Genomic DNA, 20247 nt, shown 5'->3' with positions numbered 1-20247 from the left:
CTTTCTTTGCTGACTCAATCCGAAGATACTACGTAAGCATTTTTTCTGTATTCGCAATATTCCTTCCACCCCCGTGGAGTTGCCCCAAAAAATAATACCATACTTAAATCTGGAATAGATAAAAGCATAGTAAGCTGACATAGCAGCATCGATCCCCACGGACCCCGATATTACTCTCAGCGCATAGCAGAACTGAGAAGTTTTAGATGCCAGTACTTCAATATGGTTCAATATGGTAAGCCAATCCAAACGTCTATCGATCGTTATCAAACGTTATCGTGTTACAGACGGACAGACGGACAGACAGACACCATGAAAATATTTTGTATTTAGGTCATTTATGACCCAAATAACTGATTTTGACTGAAATTAAAAAAACTTTTTTTTTGCCGATCTTAATAGCTTACCATACTTGTTGGTATGGTCGGCTAATAAATAGTATTAAAAAGAGTGATAAGTGCCTTATTTGTGAATTAATTCACACATGCATTGACATAATTCCGAATTTTTGCCTAAAATGCGTTGTGTCCTCGTGCTTCATTTCAGACGTATACTGAGCACATAAAAGAAACAGTTTCGAAACATGTGTGTGCAATTGGTCGCATGAATAAAACGCAGATACGTAGCTGTTCCTTAAATGTGACAAAATATTGCTCACTGGGTAAATATAATACGTCAAATTTATTAGTGCTAACCAACGACGTGCTAACCATCTAATATTAATGGGAAATCAACAAGAAAACAAGTTGAATATTACTTAAAATGTATATATTTAATTAATCGTTCATCGTTCAGATCCACATAATTAATTGTCAATAAAAATCAGAATGACATTTTTATGATCAAACGATCAATTAGGAACGGGAATGATGAGCGACGTTTTCTCTTACTTCCAATAAGTGTTTCTTTGCCTTTTTGAATTCTCGTATGACCTGTTCGACGCTTTTAATCAAAGCCGACGATTCTAGTTTCTCGGAAATCATTTTTCTTCGATGATGGTGCAACTTGTCCGCGTCGAGGCGGTCCTCCTCCAAGAAGGCTTGCGACTGGTGCACCAGGTTAAGACGGATGTCCAGTTGTCCGGTACCGATAGTCTCTGTACCGTATTTATTTAACACTTTTTCCTAAAATTCGTAAATTTACTTATTAGAATAAGATCTCTAGAAAAATTACTAGAAACTATTGAAAATGTTGATTTTACCTATCAAAAAATACCTAATATACCGGGTCTCAAAGTGGCTCACCCCGTAATTTTTTTATATTTTGAGATAAAAAAAACGAGATTTGGTATTTTACATATGTCATGTATATGACATAAATTAGGATTGATTAACGTATTCAGTTGTTTTCGGACCCTTCCTGTTTCACCGGAAATTACTAAAACTTTTGATTTTTAAATGGCACCCTCGGTATTTTTTTTTTTTTTACTTTCTTCGATAGAAAATGATACTCTGAATAGAATGATATATCATATGTCAACTTTTGACATTTTCGCATATTGTTTATTTAAAATTGTAACATGCGGTTCTTAACGACAATTTGACTCGAAATACCAAGTGTGTGGTACCAAATTATTCGTAAAAAAATGCTTTTTCTAAATATGCTAATGAGCCACCCTCGTTCCATTTGAAAAAAAAATGAAATATGATTATTAATTCGATTTGGGCATCTTTTAACCGACCCGAACAAGACACTAAAAACTTAAAACGATCAAATATATTTTTCCAAGGCTCCTTGATTAAAAATTAGTGTTTTTAACACAGCCAATGACATTCTAGATTGAAATACGATTTTTTTAAGCGAAAATGCCAAAAGTTGACATATGATGTGTCATTATATTCAGAGTGTCATTTATCGAATAAAGTAAAAAAAATACCCAGGGTGCCATTTAAAAATCAAAAGTTATAGTCATTTCCGGTGAAACAGGAAGCGACAGAAAAGAATTGAATACGTCAATCAATCCTAATTTATGTCATATACTAACATACTAAATCTTGTTTTTTATCTGAAAAAAATAAAAAAATTATAGGGGTGAGCCACTTTTGAGACGCATCCGGTATATAGAAACTCTCGCCAATGTATACAAAGAAGCCAAAGCAAGAGTAATAATATAAATAAAACAACCCCGGAGTTCCCAACTGGCAAAGGCGTACGACAGGGAGATGCGATATCCCCAAAGCTGTTTACAGCAACACTAGAAGAAATCTTCCGTCAACTGGACTGGACCAACAAAGAATTAAAAATAGATGGAGAATATCTTAACCATGTAAGATTCACTGATGACATAGTCCTAATTGCCAATAGTCTCGAAGAACTACAAACACAAATTAACGAACTAAATACAGCCAGCAATAAAGTAGGTCTCAAAATGAATTTAGCAAAAACTAAAGTAATGTACAACGAACTAGTAGACAGAAAATATATTCTAATAAATAATACAACAGTAGAAACAGTAGAAGAATGAAGAATTTGGGACAACTAATACACAGCTTTTGCTTTTGAAATGTGGTGTTATAGACGGATGCTGCGAATACCGTACACATCTCACCGTACAAACATTTCAATACTCGAACAACTGAATATCGAATCTAGACTGTCGATATCAATAAATTAATCATACTTAAGATACTTTGGCCACATATCTAGGAACACCAATGGCCTAGAAAAACTAATTGTGGAGGGAAAAGTGAACGGGAAACGTCCTAGAGGGAGATCTCCAAACCGTTGGGTGGTCCAAATAAAGACGATAATAGGTCATAGTCTGCACGAGACCAGTACAGCTGCGCAAGACAGAACAACATGGAGAGACACAATAAATGCGATATCATAATGTCACCATACTCTTATAGAGTAATAGGAAGGAGGAGGAGGAATACACAGCTCGGGATCTCTACTACCAGAACTCTACAGAAGAATTAAGTTAGCATGGAGTACTTATGGAAGAAACTCAATCATATTCAAGTCTACAATGCCACTTTATCTAAAGAAGAAAACATTCGACCAATGTGTACTATCAGTCATGACGTATGCATCCGAAACCTGGACACTTAAAACGGATATTATAAGGAAACTGCAGGTCGCACAACGCTCAATGGAACGAAATATGCCGGAATAACTAAGAAAGACTGTAAAAGAATAGAGTGAATACGACAAAAGACTCAGGTAATATATGTCATCCACAGAGTCAAATTCTTCAAGTGGCAATGGGCATGACACTTGGCAAGAAGGACGGACAACAGATGGATAACAAGAATTACAGCATGGTACCCACGAGGAAGACCAAACTTGAGATGGAACCATGATATTAGGAAATTAGCAGGGATAACTTGAGCCCGCATTGCTAACAAGAGACAACAATGAAAAGAATACAAAAAGGTTATCTAAATATGTGAGGGAGGCTACACCATAATTTGAAATGTTTTAATAAGCTGGAAATGATAATGATAAACATTTTAATAATTAATTACTTACATTTATTGACAATGTAAAATAAAACCACAAATGATATGAGTCTAACCTACATGATATTTTGATATGTTTTGAGTAAAATTAGAATGGCCCACTGATAAACCGAAATATAAAGTCCCCATCGCGCTTCACCTTCAAGGTTTTTGATATGCTCCTTCTCTACTCTTTTTATTCAAAGATAATTTAGTTACTTACGTTATAATCGGTCGGCAAGCCAATCCACGTCACGTCATCGTAATTCTGACAGTCGCCTAGAAAATAGCGTCGCATCTCGCCGCCCGGATCTCTGGATGTGAATCGGAAGCAATTCAAATTGTAGCCGAATGTACCAGACGTGCATATGGGTAAATTTCTGTAAGTGAGGCCTTCTGTTCGGTATCGATCCCACCAATCCTTCGAAATAACTTCGAAATATATGTAGGGCGGTTTTATGAATTCTGCAAGTAACGGTCATAGGGGATTTAGTTTAAGATAAAGTCTGACATGGTTATAGATGGTTAAAACGTTGCCAGAAAGATTAATGACACGTTTTAAATATTTGAGTTTATAGAAGAACTCTTAAAATGTGCATTTTCTGCATCGTTGGTTACTAAGTTCCGATTAGCACTGATTGAAATGAGCTTTTGCTAGATTGGTTGGCAATAAATTTAAGAAATTTGAATATTTATGAGCTGTTATAACTAGCGTGCGTAAAGTAAGTCTCAACATGAATTTGGCAAAATAACAAACTAGTAGACAGAAACGACATTCTAATAAATAACATGCACAAAATTGGAAATAGTAGAAGAATACTTATATTTTTGTACATTTTTGTACAATATACATATTATCCCAAACGGGATACTCAGCAACACCAAAATTATAAAAACTGGGATTCCACAGGAAACTATACTGGGACCTACCTTATTTCTTATATTTATCAATGATTTATTAAACTATAATGAATGTAAAATTATTTCTTATGCGGATGATACGATTTTGTTTTGTGAAGATTTTTCATGGGAAAGGACGTGGAACAAAGCTCAAGCCTCACTGCAAGACGTGAAAGAATGGCTGGATGCTAATAGACTGAGTTTAAATGTCTCAAAAACTAAATATACGGCTTTCTCACCGACTGTTGCAGGGCAAAGTAGACAATTGGGTCCCATGTATATTAAAGGTTTTAATGACGAAGTAATCCAAACTAATGTTGTGAAATACCTGGGTGTATTCATCGATCACTACTTAAAATGGACTTTCCATATAGATTATCTGGCTAAAAGAATCAGAAAGCTTATATACAGATTTTATCAATTGCGCAATGTACTAGCTCAAAAACTACTTCTTATCGTTTATAGCAGCTTAGCCGAATCAATTCTTAGTTACGGCATATCTGTTTGGGGTTCGGCGTATGAAACCACACTAAAAAAGTTACAAATTTGTCAGAATTTTATCATACGCGTCATATTCAAGATTAAAAGTAGAATAAGTGTAAGAGATATCTATACAACAAATTGTATCCTGAATGTAAGAGGTCTATATATTAAATCTATATTAATGTTAATACATTCGAAGAACAATTTGTATCATGCGCACCACTCACACAATACCAGAAGTCAAGCTGTACAGATGACTCCTATAGATCGTGTTAGTAAATCAGTCTGCCAAAAAAGTATATCTTATAATGGAATAAAATTATATAACAGTTTACCTTTGTTATACAGGAGATATTCTAGCCGTATTTTCAAAAAGAACATTAAATCTTATATAGTTGTCAATTATGTGATAATGCACTCCATGTTGGTCTAGGACAAACCATTATTATCAACCTTTAGAATTATAGCTTGTATACTTTTTCTTTCTGCGTGTAGTTAACTTTTAATAAGAAAGTAACTCTCAAAACAAGGCACAACACAAGACATTGTCTTAGGTGCCTTTATTAAAGAAACGGCTGTTATTTTATGTACTAATCTAAAAGTTAATAAAGTTTATTATTAAGTTTATATTTGGGACAACTAATACTCAGCTCGGGATCTCTACTACCAGAAATCAACAGAAGAATTAAATTTAATATAATTAGGAAACTCAATCGTATTCAAATCTAGAATGCCATTTTATCTAAAGAAGAAAACATTCAACTTGAATGACTTGAATAATGTTGTCATAAAAAAAAAATAATTATTTTAAACACTTTTTTAATAATTTTTAATATTTTCGTGTATAATTTCATGTAGGAAATAAAAGTTTCATAGGTTTTGCTTTAAATTGTGCTGATTTTGTTTCTTTAACTCCGACTTTGAGACTAATCTGGCAACCTTTCAGCACAACTTCAGGCCAAATGAAACAAAGTAATTCTAGGAAATTCCTTACTATTGAAACCTCGAGGATCGACAAAAATACTCGAGACATACCGAGGATATGACTCGAGACATACCGAGTATTTTTCACTCGAGTAATCCCATCACTAGTAGAATGTAGAATGAGTGGAAGGAGGGTTAATCACTGCGACATTACAGATCTCTATCGTGCCCCCCTTCCTTGAGTTATAACTCATCATACAGTCTATAAACCATCATACAAGTTGTAAGGGGGACATGGTATTTCCCATCCTCCTCTGACAACAGATGTTCTCCTCCTCTGAGGAATTTTTTCCATTTCCGGTCAAACAGGAAGAGGCCGAAACGCATATACTAACATACCAAATCTCGTTTTTTTATCTGGTAAAATAAAAGAGTTATAGGAGTGGGCCACTTTTGAGACGCACCCGGTATACTAGAGATGAGCAACAAATCGCAAACTGCGATTCAATCGCAGCGATTTTAAAATCGCAATCGCGAAAACTGCGACTTCCGTCATTGACGGAAACAGTACTGGGAGAATTTTCAGGTCAGGGGCTTGGAACTTGGAACACCCTCAAAAAGAAAATTCCATTTCTCCAATTCCCAGTGAATGACATACCAAGAATTTACAACTTTGAGAAACAGCTCACTGTGGTATTGAGTAATAAAAAGGATGGAAGAAAGAAACGCTTACTCAGCATATAAAAGACCATACCATAACGTTGGTATACTGATACTTCCAAAACCAAAACAGGGACAGGGATAGACGTATTTGGGCCGAAAACTAAATACTCCGAACCAATGGGCACCTACCCCAGTATCCTTCAGGCACAAATTTACTCTATCGAAAGATGCGTACAATTTATCTTAGATAGGAACTATCGAAAACAGGAAATTGCCATCCTATCCGATAGTCAAGCGGCACTTAACGCGATCAACTCAGTAACCATCAATTCGAAGTTGGTCAAAGAATGCCTAATGAAGCTCAACAAATTAGACAAAGAAAATAAAGTCCTCCTACTCTGGGTGCCTGCTCACCAAGGGATAGAAGGCAATGAAAAAGCAAATGATCTAGCTAGGAAAGGAGCGAACACTCCACTAACTGAACCAGAACCGTTCTGTTTTCCAAACGGGAACCAACTGAAAGCGGAACTGAAGAATCTGGAAGACTCCATCCGTAACTTGGAATGGGTGTCCTCCAACGGTCTAAGACACACGAAAAAGTTCCTCAGAACTTACGACCGAGAAAAATCAAAGGTTTTCCTTGATTTATAAGTAAAAACAATCTTCGGATTGTCACGGGGTTTCTAACAGAACACTGTCTCCTCAACGAACACCTCAGTAGGCTGAAGCTGAGAAACAACGGCGAATGTAGATTCTGTGGGGAAAATGGGGAAACACCAGAACACCTTATCACTGAGTACGCCGAGACGACCATTCGTGCCCTGAACTTTGGTACGGCTGATGTCGAGGATGGAGAATTGGCCTCTGTGGAGCCGATACTCAGATACTTGCTGCTTTTGTTAAAGCCCTGAGACTGTATGACTCGTTATAACTCAAGAAAGGGGAACACACAATAGATCTATAAGGTCGCGGTGATTAACTCCCCTCCTAAACATTCTACATTCTACATGTAAGCATACGACATAAATTAGGATTGATTGATTCGTTTCGACCATTCGTTTCGACCACTTCCCGTTTCACCGGAAATTACTACAACTTTTGATTTTTAAATGCACCCTTGGTATTTTTTTCCTTTATTCGATAGAAAATGACACTCTGAATTGAATGCCTACTACAATTTTTAAATATTAAAATCGCAATCGCAGTTTCAATTGCGATTGGAGAATCGCAGTTTTGCTCATCTCTACTAAATATCAAATCCGTTTCTTTTAATTATACGTTAGTTGGCTATTTTATTGTCTATTTACCTGTTCCTGATACGCTTAAAAAATTGTACTCCAAAGTAAGTTCTACGCAATGGCCGAAATGTAGCAATCCGTCCTGATTAATTGCTTTGCAAATTTGCGTCCGGCCCCTCAAAAGTTCGGGATTTGGACAGAACCAGCGGTCCGGCAAATCGATAAAATACTGGACGTAAACATTGGGATACTCGAATTTTTTTCCCGATACTATTTCGAGGAAAACAAACACGAACAATTTATTTTTGGGCGGAAGTTCGAAGGGCTTCCTTAGAATATGGCTGGTGGTAAATTTTCTGTAGTCATTTATCTGCGAAAAAAAAATCCATAAATTAAAAAACCTCGTTAGAGTTCTATCTCGCTAATCATACTGCGAAAAATCATTTAAATAGATATAAAGGGTGGTCCGAACTGATTTCCGGAAACTTCGGCAGCATATTCTGCAGATAAAAATAAGTAAAAAAGTTCGTATAAGTGTATGTCCTAAAATGCTTAGTTTCGGAGATACAGGGTGTAGAAGTTTCATTTTTATTTCGATTTTTTCCAAATAATTTCTGAATTAACGTCAATATTTGGATGAAAATTTGTGTCTGGTAGTTTTTTGACATGAGAAATTTGAATTTGATGTTAATATGACTCCTACTAGTAGAGGGCGCCACCTACATATTTTTAACTGGTTTGAAGAGTGAGAACTTTTCGTCCGTACCTGTATAAAATTGCTGAGTAAAAAATATACATTTAGGATGTTTTTTACGTGAAAAAGGTCTCTTGGTAAAAATCGCTACGAGTATTGGTTTTCTAGATATTTGGAATCGAAATTATCAATACCTGTTATCATTGACATAAATTAAACATGATGACTAAATAGTTATTAGACTGAAATAATAAATTTGAAATGTTTTTGTGCCAAAAGTTCAACAGGAACTGTTTTATGATCATTTTTTTGCAAAAAAATTATAATTAATTTAATAAAATAAAAATTTCCCAAATTTATTATTTCAGTGGAATAACCTATGGAAATAACTATCTTCTCAACGTCTTTATTTTTCGTCAATAATGACATGTATTGATTATTTCCATTGTAAATATCTTAAGAACGGTTGCCTGTAGCGATTTTTACAGAGATATTTTTTACGTAGAAAGTCACAGAGATGTATATTTTTTCGCCCGGTAGTTTATACAGGTACGGACAAAAAGTTATTATGCTTCGAAACAGTTAAAACACATGTAGGTGGCGCCCTCTACTAGTAGGAGTCATATTGACATCAAAATCAAATTTCCATTGTCAAAAAACTTCCAGACTTACTACATACTTATTATTATATATATATGTTACTTCATAAATTATTTAGAAAAAATCGAAATAAAAAAGAAACTACTACACCCTGTATCTCCGAAACTAAGCCGTTTTAGGATATACAATACGAACTTTTTCACTTATTTTTATCTGCAGAATATGCTGCCGAAGTTTCCGGAATACAGTTCGGACCACCCTGTATATTTACATCTTTTGACAAAAACCTGAAGAAAAGCAAATATTACACTGACTTTATTTACTAAATGAAATATTCCCCTGCAGAAGAATAAATGGTCAGAAATTATAGATGCTTTCCACCAGAAAAAAAAGCATTACGAACAAAACTTATTTAGAAAAAATTACTACACTATTGTCAGGGTCGCCTTTAGGTACCCTGGGCACCATTTTTTGCCCGCCCTCTCTTACTAATAAATTTTCCTGTAAAAATAATATACCTTATACAAACAACACATATGACATTTTTTACAAAGTTTTACAAAAAGTTGTTGCTTTTTTATGTTGGCGAAGTGCCATGATGACAAACTAACTCAAAAAGTTAAAAAATATGTCTAAATGACGTCTAGAGATTGACCTGGCAAAATTATCATCGGTTGTCATTCCCTAGCCGTCTTTGACGCCGTTTTTTTTATCATACGTTATTTATTATAAAAGACAAACTGTTACTATAAAAATATAATGTTTCTGTCTTCTATAACAATATAATGTTCACTCAGATGCAAAAAAACGCCGGAAAAATATTTCGTCAAATTTAAACTGTTGTATTTTTTTTATTTTTAGCCACTATTTTTAGGATTATTTAAGCAAACTGTATACCGGGTGCGTCTCAAAAGTGGCTCACCCATATAACTTTTTTATCTTTTTAGTTAAAAAATCGAGATTTGGTATGTTAGTATATGACATAAATTAGGATTGATTGACGTATTCAATTGTTTTCGGTCACTTCCTGTTTCACCGGAAATGACTACAACTTTTGATTTTTAAATGGCACCCTCGGTATTTTTTTACTTTATTCGAGAGAAAATAACACTCTGAATAAAATGACATGCCATATGTCAAGTTTTGACATTTTCGCATATGCTTTATTTGAAATTATAACTTGCGGTTCGTAACGAAAATTTGACTCGAAATACCAAGTGTGTGGTATCATAAATATTATTCGTAAAAAAATGCTATACTTTAAATTTGACAAAAAAATTGCCTTTGCGTTTTTTTACATCTGAGTGTGTATTTTAATTAAAAAAGACATCGTATCTCGCCTTGTGACACTAGGATCAGTACCATTAACTCCTCTTTCTATAAAAAAATAAGTAAAAAGTTATACTTACTTTTTTAATTAAAGTTTTCTCATTAACTTCTATCGATTCCGGAATCGGTTTGGAACTGTGCTCGATGAAATAACAAAAATTTCGATCATCTCTAACGTCGGTCCTGAGAAAGTACGGTTGGGTAGTTGTAAAATCGGGAAAAACCGTTAAAAGTTTCGTGTCGGGATTGTATTTAATCGAGCACAAGATTTTCTCGTTTTTTAGTCCTGTATTTTCGGAGTAATTGCTAAAAATATAACAAGGTCAGCCTCCCCCCAAAAAACAGGTACATACGGGGGTCGGTTAAGAGTTTGCCCCCCGTTCTAGAGAAAATTCAAAAACAGATATACCATTATTTTGCACAATTTTGCACACCATAAATGACCACAGTTACCTAAGAGAAACTAGGGCCGTTTTTTAAACGAGGGGCAAACTTGACCGTTCCCCCCTATCTATTACGAAATTGATTTATTTTTATGTACATCGATTCGGCTAATTTTGCACAATTTTGCACACCTATTTTTAAATTTTGCACACCCTCGTGACGAAAGTTATAAAAGGTTAAAAATTTGAACCCTCTCCCCCCATCTATGACTAAATTGAATTTTGTTTATATCAAACGAATCGGATAATTTTGCACATTTCTTTTTGAATTTTGCACACCATCCTGATTAAAGTTATAAGGGTTTGAAAATTTGCAATTTTCCCCCCATCAGCTACGAAATTGAATTTTGTTTATATCAAACGAATTGGCTAATTTTGCACAGTTATTTTCGAATTTTGCACACACCCCTGACAAAAGTTATAAGGGTTTGAATATTTGAAATTTGTCCCATTGTGTGTGAAGCAGGGTTGGCATGATTTAAATCAAATGATTTAAATCATGATTTAAATCGTGATTTAAATCAAGTGATTTAAATCAAGTGATTTTTTTAATTTTAATCATGTGATTTAAATCAAAAAATGAATTTTATTGAAACTTTATAATAAATCAAAAAATAACTGTAAAAGTTATAAAAATCTATCTTAGAAAAATATAAAAACTATTTCTATACCAGATAATAAAGCGAAAAATAATTGTAAATTTTATAGAACTGTATAAAAATACCTATTCATCAATTGAAATGTTGAACCGATTTTTGAAGTAATTTCGTGTGAATCCATAAGATCCCGCTAAACGCAGGGATTTATTTTAAAATTTATGTATGTGACAAAAATTCGCCGTTCGAATACATATCATTCGCAGACTGGTGCAGAACTAGGTTCTTCTGATATAAAGACTATATCTTCATTCCCGAAAATCTATAATCGTTATCAGAAAATATGTTGTTTTATATATTTTTTTTGAAACGTTGGTATGTTTCCAAATTCTTACCGATATTTTGATTTGCAGTAAGTACTTTACACTTTGACATTAGATAATACAAGGATAATACTAATTTCATTCTCGACTTAAGACTAATTCCGAACAAGAGTTGTTTTATTAAGAGTAGAAATTATACTTTTTTTGACGATGCTATACATTTTGAGGACCGTCGTAAAGCTATTTACGTTACAAGGAGGCACAAAAAATACATTTTTACTTCGAATAAAACACAATTTTTTTAAAACATTATAAATAATTTTTTAATCAATTTCAAACATTGCAACTAATACAAACAGTAATCGAGAAACGATTTGTACACTCGTTGAATTTGACACCCAGTATCAGTTTAATAATATATTTTTGCACTTTTGTGCTTAGGCGTAACAGTGCTTTACTTTTATGCCTAGCTGTTAAAATGACAAAAATTAATTCTTTTGAGACGTTTGAAAAAAAATCCTTTTGATCTGGAGGGAGCGACTTTTTTTGCGGAATATATTGGTGACCGATGTGGAAAAATGACACGCGCCGTAAAATTGTTAATGTTATCGGTATCGCCCAGAGTTATAAAGATTTAGCCATTTAGGATAGGATTAATTGGAAATAAGTCCTAATCATTTGGAAATCCGATTTAAATATTGTTTTGAATTAAAATCAAAAAAATCTGATTTAAATTAAAAAAATCAGATTTTTTTGATTTTTTTAAAAAAATCATGATTTTTTCCAACCCTGGTGTGAAGTGTCCCATTTAAAAAAAAAACATAAGTAGGTATGAATCATATTTCGAAAATGATAGATCTCAGCGACGCGCGACGTGAAAAACCCTGAACTCAGATGTCACCTTTTCGATAAGTTATAGGATAACCGAAATATGAGGTGTCGAAAAATGCAAAATTTTTAAATTTGCCAGGTATTTCAGGAAGTAAGAGGGTTAGGACAAATCTGTGTGTAGAATCTTTAGTTTCATAAATGTTCTTCTCTGCAAGCTGTTAATTATCGAAAAGGTGAAATAATTAGCCGATTCGTTTGATAAAAACAAAATTCAATTTCGTAGCTGTTGGGAGGGGGGACATTAGACGATCAAATCTATTTTTTTTCTAATCTATATTTCTCTAGATTGAATTTTAAAATACGATTTTTTATTAAGCGAGAATATTAAAAGTTGCGATATGGGGGATATGTCATTCTACTCAGAATGTCATTTTCTATCGAATAAAGTAAAAAAAATACTGAGGGTGCTATTTAAAAATCAAAAGTTGTAGTCATTTCCGGTGAAACAGGAAGTGATCAAAAACAATTGAATACGTCAATCAATCCTAATTTATGTCATATACTAACATACCAAATTTGGTTTATTTATCTGAAAAAATAAAAAAGTTATGAGACGCACCCGGTATAAGAAAATATATATTTTTAAAAAACTAAACAGATAACAATGCAAAACCAGGGAAATGCCAACATACCATAAGTTGTCAACCTATGATTTTCTACTCAACTGTAGGTACTATTTTAGTTGCGTAAACACTAAGCGTAAACAGCACAAAAAATTGACAAAATCATAGGTTGATTAAGGTATGTTGACAATTTTTTATCTGGTTTTGCATGGTTACCTCTTCAATTTTAATTTTAAAATAGATGCAGTTTTTATCCAAAATTGTTCAAATTTGTCAGGTGTATTCGACAAACGCAAATTTTAATAAACCTAGGGGAGCCAATATCTGGACTGTTCAAAATTATATTCTGTACTTATAGAATCCGTATAACTTTTTAATTTATTAGATATTTTTAATTTTTTTTCAGCTTAAAGCCGGTTTTAGCTCCGTCCGTATAATTCTTATCAACGACCTTTATTTTTTTTAATATTAATATAATAAGATAATAAGTAGCTTAGTAGCTAATAAAATACTAATAAACAAGAAAAAAAAACAACCTAACAGGAAATGACTACAACTTTTGATTTTTAAATCCATCCGCCGTATATTTTTACTTTATTCGATAGAAAATGACACTCTGTATAGAGCAACATATCATATGTCAATTTTTGACATTTTCGCTTAAAAAAATCGTATTTTAAATTTCAATCTAGAGTGCCTTGACTACACCATTTAATTTTTAATATGTACCCTCGGTATTTTTTTACTTTATTCGATAAAAAAATGACACTCTGAATAGTGACATGTCAATGAGTGCCATATCATATGTCAACTTTTGACATTTTTGCTTAAAAAAATCGTATTTTAAATTTCAATCTTGAATTCATTGACTGTGTTAAAAAACTAATTTTTAATCAAGGAGCCTTAGAATTAGAATTAGAATAAGTGGGAGGGGGGTTAATCTCTACGACCTTAGAGATCTATTGTGTCCCCCTTTCTTGAGTTATAACTCATCATACAGTCCCAGGACTTCCTACGGAGACCCGTGTCCCTCACAGTCGAGGAGCTACGACCCAGGCCGGGTAGACGAAACGGTAGCTTGTGTCGCCTGTTGGCTTTAGAGGTAGGAGGTAGGCTCCCGACCCTTGGAGGAGGTGCTAGCTTGTATGCCACTTGCAGAGGATGGTCTCACGCAAGTGTCAGCCACCTCTCCTGTAGTTCTCTTTGGGTTTGGCTCCTTGGAACTGTCATTGTTACTGTTCCCAGTGTCGCTAGGGGGTTTCCCCACAGCTTCACCGGTGATGTTTTTATTACTATTATTATCAGATCTCATAGTGTTCCTATGAGTCGCTAGGGACAGTCGGTCCACTTCTACAGAGCCCCGCATGTAGAAGTAAGGGGTAAAATACAATGGGGTGCCCCCCGGTGCCCCAAGGTTGAGGCTGTCCGTAGCCCCGCCCGGTATCGTTATATGTCTTGGTGCAATTCCCTGGCCACGACATTACAGTCAGGGACAAGACGAGGAGTGAGATGCTTCTTAGACCAAGCCAAGTGCTAGAGGGGATTCCCCCCAGCACCTGACCAGGAGCTTCCCCACCAACGACAAGGTCTTGCATCTCCTAGGGGAAGATCAAGGAGCCTTGTATAATAAATTTGATCTTTTAATGTTTTTCATGTCTTGTCCTGGTGGCCGCTTAAAAGATGCCTAAATTGTATTTTTAATGAGATCTCAATTTTTTCAAATGGAACAAGGGTGGCTCACATCAGCTCAAGCATTTTTTTATGAATAATTTGGTACCACACACTTGGAATTTCGAGTCAAATTGTCGTTATGAACCGCATGTTGCAATTTCAAATAAACCATATGCGAAAATGTCAAAAGTTGTCATATAATAGTCATTCTATTCAGAGTGTCATTTTTTATCGAATATAGTAAAAAATACCGAGGGTCTCATTTAAAAATCAAAAGTTGTAGTCATTTCCAGTGAAACAAGAAGTGACCAAAAACAATTAAATACATCACTCAGTCCTAATTTATGTCATATACTGACATACCGAATCTGGTTTTTTATCTGAAATAATAAAAAAGTTATAGGGGTGAGCCACTTTTAAGACGCACCCGTTATAACCTATAATAAACTAATAAATAAATAAATACTTACCCTAGATCTAGCATTAATAACATAGTCTCTGTTCTTTCTGTAAGAACTGGAAAATCCATCGATTTCTGAAGACTTTTGTGAAAATTATACTCATTGTCATCTAAACAATGTTCCATTTCCAAGCGCTCTATTGCATTTTCTAAATAATTAATTCTGTTAGTCGTCTAAAAATACACGAACGCTTTTTAATTATTAATGGCGTTCTATTCAGTTGAGAATTCTGCACAGCTGTTAAATTGCAACTGCAATTATATCCATGAATATTTAAGCCAAATACCCTCTGGATTTATAATGAATTCAAATAATTATTTTATAATTTAAGAGTCCATTTCACTAGTCCGAAAAAGTAGCAAAATAAGCGTTCGGCATTTAACGTTTTATGTAAAACTGGCTAGGTATTTTTACACAAACGAAGAAGGAAATTAAAGATAAAGGATTACGAGCCCTAACAACTAAATGTTCGGCCAAACAAAAATTTATTAAAAACCTTTATTTTCATTAACTGAATTATTTACACTTAGGAAATACATTAAAAATATATTAAAATCTAACATTTCTAATGAGTATTTAAATAGTTTAGTTTCTATAAACATTAAAATAAAGTTTAGGCCAATAAATAAACAAAAATATTGCACAATATCGTGACAACTAAATGTTCGGACACTTTAAAAAATAACTGTTCTAATATGGCGTTACATCGGCATGAACTTTTGCAACAACTGCAAGCCTGTTTGGCATTGTTTTTTTTAATGATTGACATACTCCAGACTAAAAATTTTGCCATAATTCACTGAATATCATCGTCAAATGGTCAACGGTTTCTTGGGGATCGTGGATTGAGGCACAATTATTTTTGTTTTGTTTTATGCCACATGTCTCGATAACATTAAGGTCCGGACTGTGCGAAGGCAATGAGGGGACCTTGATGTTCATGTCCCGAAATAATTTTTTAGTAGTTTTAGACGTATGGCATGCCCCGCCATCCTGTTGAAATATAAAATTCACATCCTGGTAAAGGTCTGATATATTTTGACACATTAGTTGTGCCTTTCTACCACCTCATACCTTCATAGACCCATTGCGAACATAAACTCTAAAAGCATAATGTCTTTAGGAAATTCCACTGTCCATCTTTCATAAAGATCATGCATGCGTGCAGATGTAGTCCTTGAACTTGCAGATTGCTATTAGTATTATCAGCGTCGGATTGGAACTTCTGATGTCACAAACCACAAAAATGACATTAAGGTAAAATATTTAATTATTTCCCAATCCGACGCTAATTATTCCAATCGCAAATGCACGCATTACATGTGCACATGAGCAAACTTAATATCGATATAATAAATATAATCGAACACCGCTAGAGTGTCTATTTGATAAAGATTGCCTCAAAAGGACAGTGAAATTTCTTAAAGGCATTATGATTTGGTAGGTAGAAGGCATAATTGATGCGTCAAAAAATCAAAAAATTTTGAAAAATATTCTAGTGTCAAGTGGGAAGGTCCTTGTAACCAATTGTTCGGGTAAAGACCAGGACAATAATTTTATATTTCAACAGGATGGCGGGGCATGCCATACGGCTAAAACTACTAAAAAATGGTTTAGGGACATGAACATCAAGGTCCCCTCATAGCCTTCGCACAGTCCGGGCCTTAATGTTATCGAGACATAAACATAGGTACATGGCATAAAATAAAACAAAAATTGTGTCACGATCCCCAAGAAACTGTTGCCCATTTGACGATGATATTAAGTGAATTATGGCAAAATTTTTCTCTGGCATATGTCAATCATTAATAAAAACAATGCCAAACAGACTTGCAGTGGTTGCAAAAGTTCATGCCGATGTAACGCCATATTAGAACAGTTATTTTTTAAAGTGTCCGAACATTTAGTTCTCACGATATTGTGCAATATTTTTGTTTATTTATTGGCCTAAACTTTATTTTAATGTTTATAGAAACTAAACTATTTAAATACTCATTAGAAATGTTAGATTTTAATATATTTTTAATGTATTTCCTAAATGTAAATAATTCAGTTAATGAAAATAAAGGTTTTTAATAAATTTTTGTTTGTCCGAACATTTAGTTGTTAGGGCTCGTATACTAGATCCGTATTGTAGCACATTTTTAGACAACTTTATTTTTAAGATTTTGATGGTCAAACATCAGCAAAAAATTCCTTATGTTTGGATTAAATTTTCTCGGAAATAAATACACCATTTAAAATTTCGTTACAATACGGAAATAAACTGAAGTTTTGTGATTACAGTGATATATAATTTGTATGTTTTTATAACAAACTGCTCGCTATTTCATGGCAAATGCTGAAGCTTTGCGAACCTTAATCAACCCTTAATCAAAGCACATGTGTTTGGAATTTTTGGTGTGGCTTAACACGACAGGATCGGGCTAAGCCTTAGGCATCCAGATTAATCATACCAAATAAACTTTTAGTCACGTGATTAAGCTTGACCGGCACAGCGTTGCTCACTTTTACATATTTTCTTTATATAAAAATATTTTATAGGAATCAAAAATAAATTATTTAACGTACAGTTATTATTTACATCAACAAAACTCAACCCCCTTCAAAATATTGTAATAAGGTTGCAATTAGTTTTTTTGCATTGGCTATTAAGCTATCTTGTATCTTGTATACAAGGTCTGCTAGTAAATATTTTTAAACTTAAAGTCTCACAACACAAATCATATTAAACCAAAATCTCGTAATACAAAACTAAAGTGTCAAAACGAATCACAATGTCAGAAAATAAATAAATATATCGGTAACGTGACATTTTTTACAGCAGAGCTATCATTTGAATCCCCAGTGGGAAATTTATATTCCAGTTCCAGATGATGTGAAGCGATTTAATTTTATATTCATTATGGGGCAAAATTTTAAAGTTATCCACATTTATTATTATACTTATTCAATATTTTATTTATTAAAAATGTATCTTTTATTGGGTCAACTTTCGTTTAGCTGAAATCAGTTATTAGAAAAACAAATTTGCCTTTAAAAAGCTACTGTGAACCACGTAAAACACAAATTTTCCTGCGAAAATGCGTAATTTCCAAATTTCGCACTTTAGAATAACCGAAATCTGCTATAAAAAACTACATTTTGCGTTTTATTTTTAATATTTTTCTGAACATATAACTCTTTTGAACAAAAAAAAAAAATAATTTAAAAGTGTCTAAAATGCTAACCAATCTAATAATAAATCTAATAATATTTTTACAAAATCACAGTTAATTATTAAAATATAAAAACCACAGCTTAACACCCTCCACAAAGAAAAGCTAACCAAAGCAACCCAAAATCCTAACCAATCTAATAATACTTTTGCAAAATCACAGTTAATTATTAAAATATAAAAACCACAGTTTAACACCCTCCACAAAGAAATGCTAACCAAAGCAACCCAAAAGCTAACCAATCTAATATTTCTGCAAAATCACATTTAATTATTAAAATATAAAAGAAAACTGTACGATAGAATGATTTTTTCTTTTTAATCAACCCTATTTACGTAAATCTTTAATAAAAAACAAGAATAAGTGCAACATTCCGAGGTACTTATAGTTTACAAGAACCTATATTATCTATTCTACAAGAATTGTTATTCCTCCGAAAGATGTTTTACCCCACCCAGCACCCCGACTAAACTGAAAAATGTATGAAAAACAAAGTGCACAAAATGACACTGACACATTTCCGCAGGAATTTTTTTGTGTTTCTTTGCTCGTAAAGGCTCGTATAAAACAAACATAAAGTGCATTTTTCATGTAACTGATTTCGGCTATTCTAAAGTCAAAGCATTTTCTCATGTAAAAATAATAATTTTAATAAAAATAAAAATTACCGCAGACACTTTTTTGTGTTTTTATGTTTAGAAAAATGTCTTTATGACTCCGAAGTCTAGTTTTGATGTAACAGATTTCGGCTATACTAAAGTCCGAAAAATGAAAATGACGCATTTCCGCAGGAAAATTTTTGTATATTTGTACTCCTAACGCCTTCTAGAACGCATATATAAAGTCATTTTTTATATAACAGATTTCAGCTAAACGAAAGTTGATCCCTTTCATTTACTTGTAATTTCTGATAAATCTCTTCTTCCAAATTTATATAAGAAAACAAAATATCGTTTTCTTTGGATTCATCTAATTCATTAACTAATTTGTGAAATTCTTTTTCAGTTTCAGTTAAACAATTCTTTTCATCTCCATAAAAGTGCTTTTGTGCTTCACTAAACTGCTTTTCTTGCCACGAAAACTCCTTTTCAATCATTCTTTCGTTATTTGTTTTATCTTCTGTTAGTTGTATTATTTTTATCCTGAAACAAATTAAATAAAATTGCCTGCTTATTCTGGCGCATTCACCAAATTCTTAAATTTAATGAGGACATTTTTGTTAATTTAAAATTATTTTCTTTAAATATATTTGGATTTTAATAACTATTTTAGTAAAACTTATTTTTTGTTTGAGAATTTTGTGGTACTATTTTTATTGGCAAAATTTAACACGGACACTATACTACAAATTAAATTTTACAGAAAACATCTACTTACTTTACTTTAAAATATTTAATGTCATCTGGACATCGATAAAATCCTGAAGATTTTGGAATGTTTTCGTCGACATACTCCATATTTTGAAACTTATATTTACAGTATTTTATTAAATTTATCTAATTTCAAATACCTATTTCAAATTTATTCAATGTTTGTATTGCTGGTGGCAGGTATACGATATCAACAGAAATGCAAAACATTAACATCTGATTCACAATAATCAATTATAATAATAGAAGTTAGTTAGTAAATTAACATAAATGTGAAATTATTAATTCTTATTACGACTAGACTGTGATTTGTCACTGTCGAACAATGCCAATATTATTAATATTGATTTTATTTATCAAATTGGAAATTAAACATACAATAAAACATTCTGTGTGAACCAGATATTAGTTGACAAAGCCTTCACACAAAATTTGTGATT

The 20247-nt window shown here is 33.1% G+C and overlaps 1 protein-coding gene across 1 annotated transcript; it reads right to left on the bottom strand.

The window, feature by feature from the left end:
- Positions 1 to 751: 751 nt before the first annotated feature.
- LOC115876080 (Meckel syndrome type 1 protein) lies at positions 752 to 20032 on the bottom strand. Its single transcript, XM_030891770.1, has 7 exons — positions 19815 to 20032; positions 19336 to 19579; positions 15229 to 15392; positions 10352 to 10577; positions 7718 to 8018; positions 3664 to 3905; positions 752 to 1124 (listed from the first exon to the last, which is right to left on the bottom strand). The coding sequence occupies exons 1-7, from the start codon at positions 19892 to 19894 to the stop codon at positions 855 to 857; spliced, it is 1527 nt and encodes a 508-aa protein (XP_030747630.1). The 5' UTR covers positions 19895 to 20032; the 3' UTR covers positions 752 to 854.
- Between the last annotated feature and the right edge of the window lie 215 nt (positions 20033 to 20247).

The sequence above is a fragment of the Sitophilus oryzae genome, unplaced genomic scaffold (genome assembly GCF_002938485.1).
Source record: "Sitophilus oryzae breed Bouriz unplaced genomic scaffold, Soryzae_2.0 scaffold_1396_pilon_pilon, whole genome shotgun sequence".
Taxonomy (NCBI): Eukaryota; Metazoa; Arthropoda; class Insecta; order Coleoptera; family Curculionidae; genus Sitophilus; species Sitophilus oryzae.
Note: the sequence above shows the minus strand (reverse complement) of the source record. Positions and strands in the feature narration are given on the sequence as shown.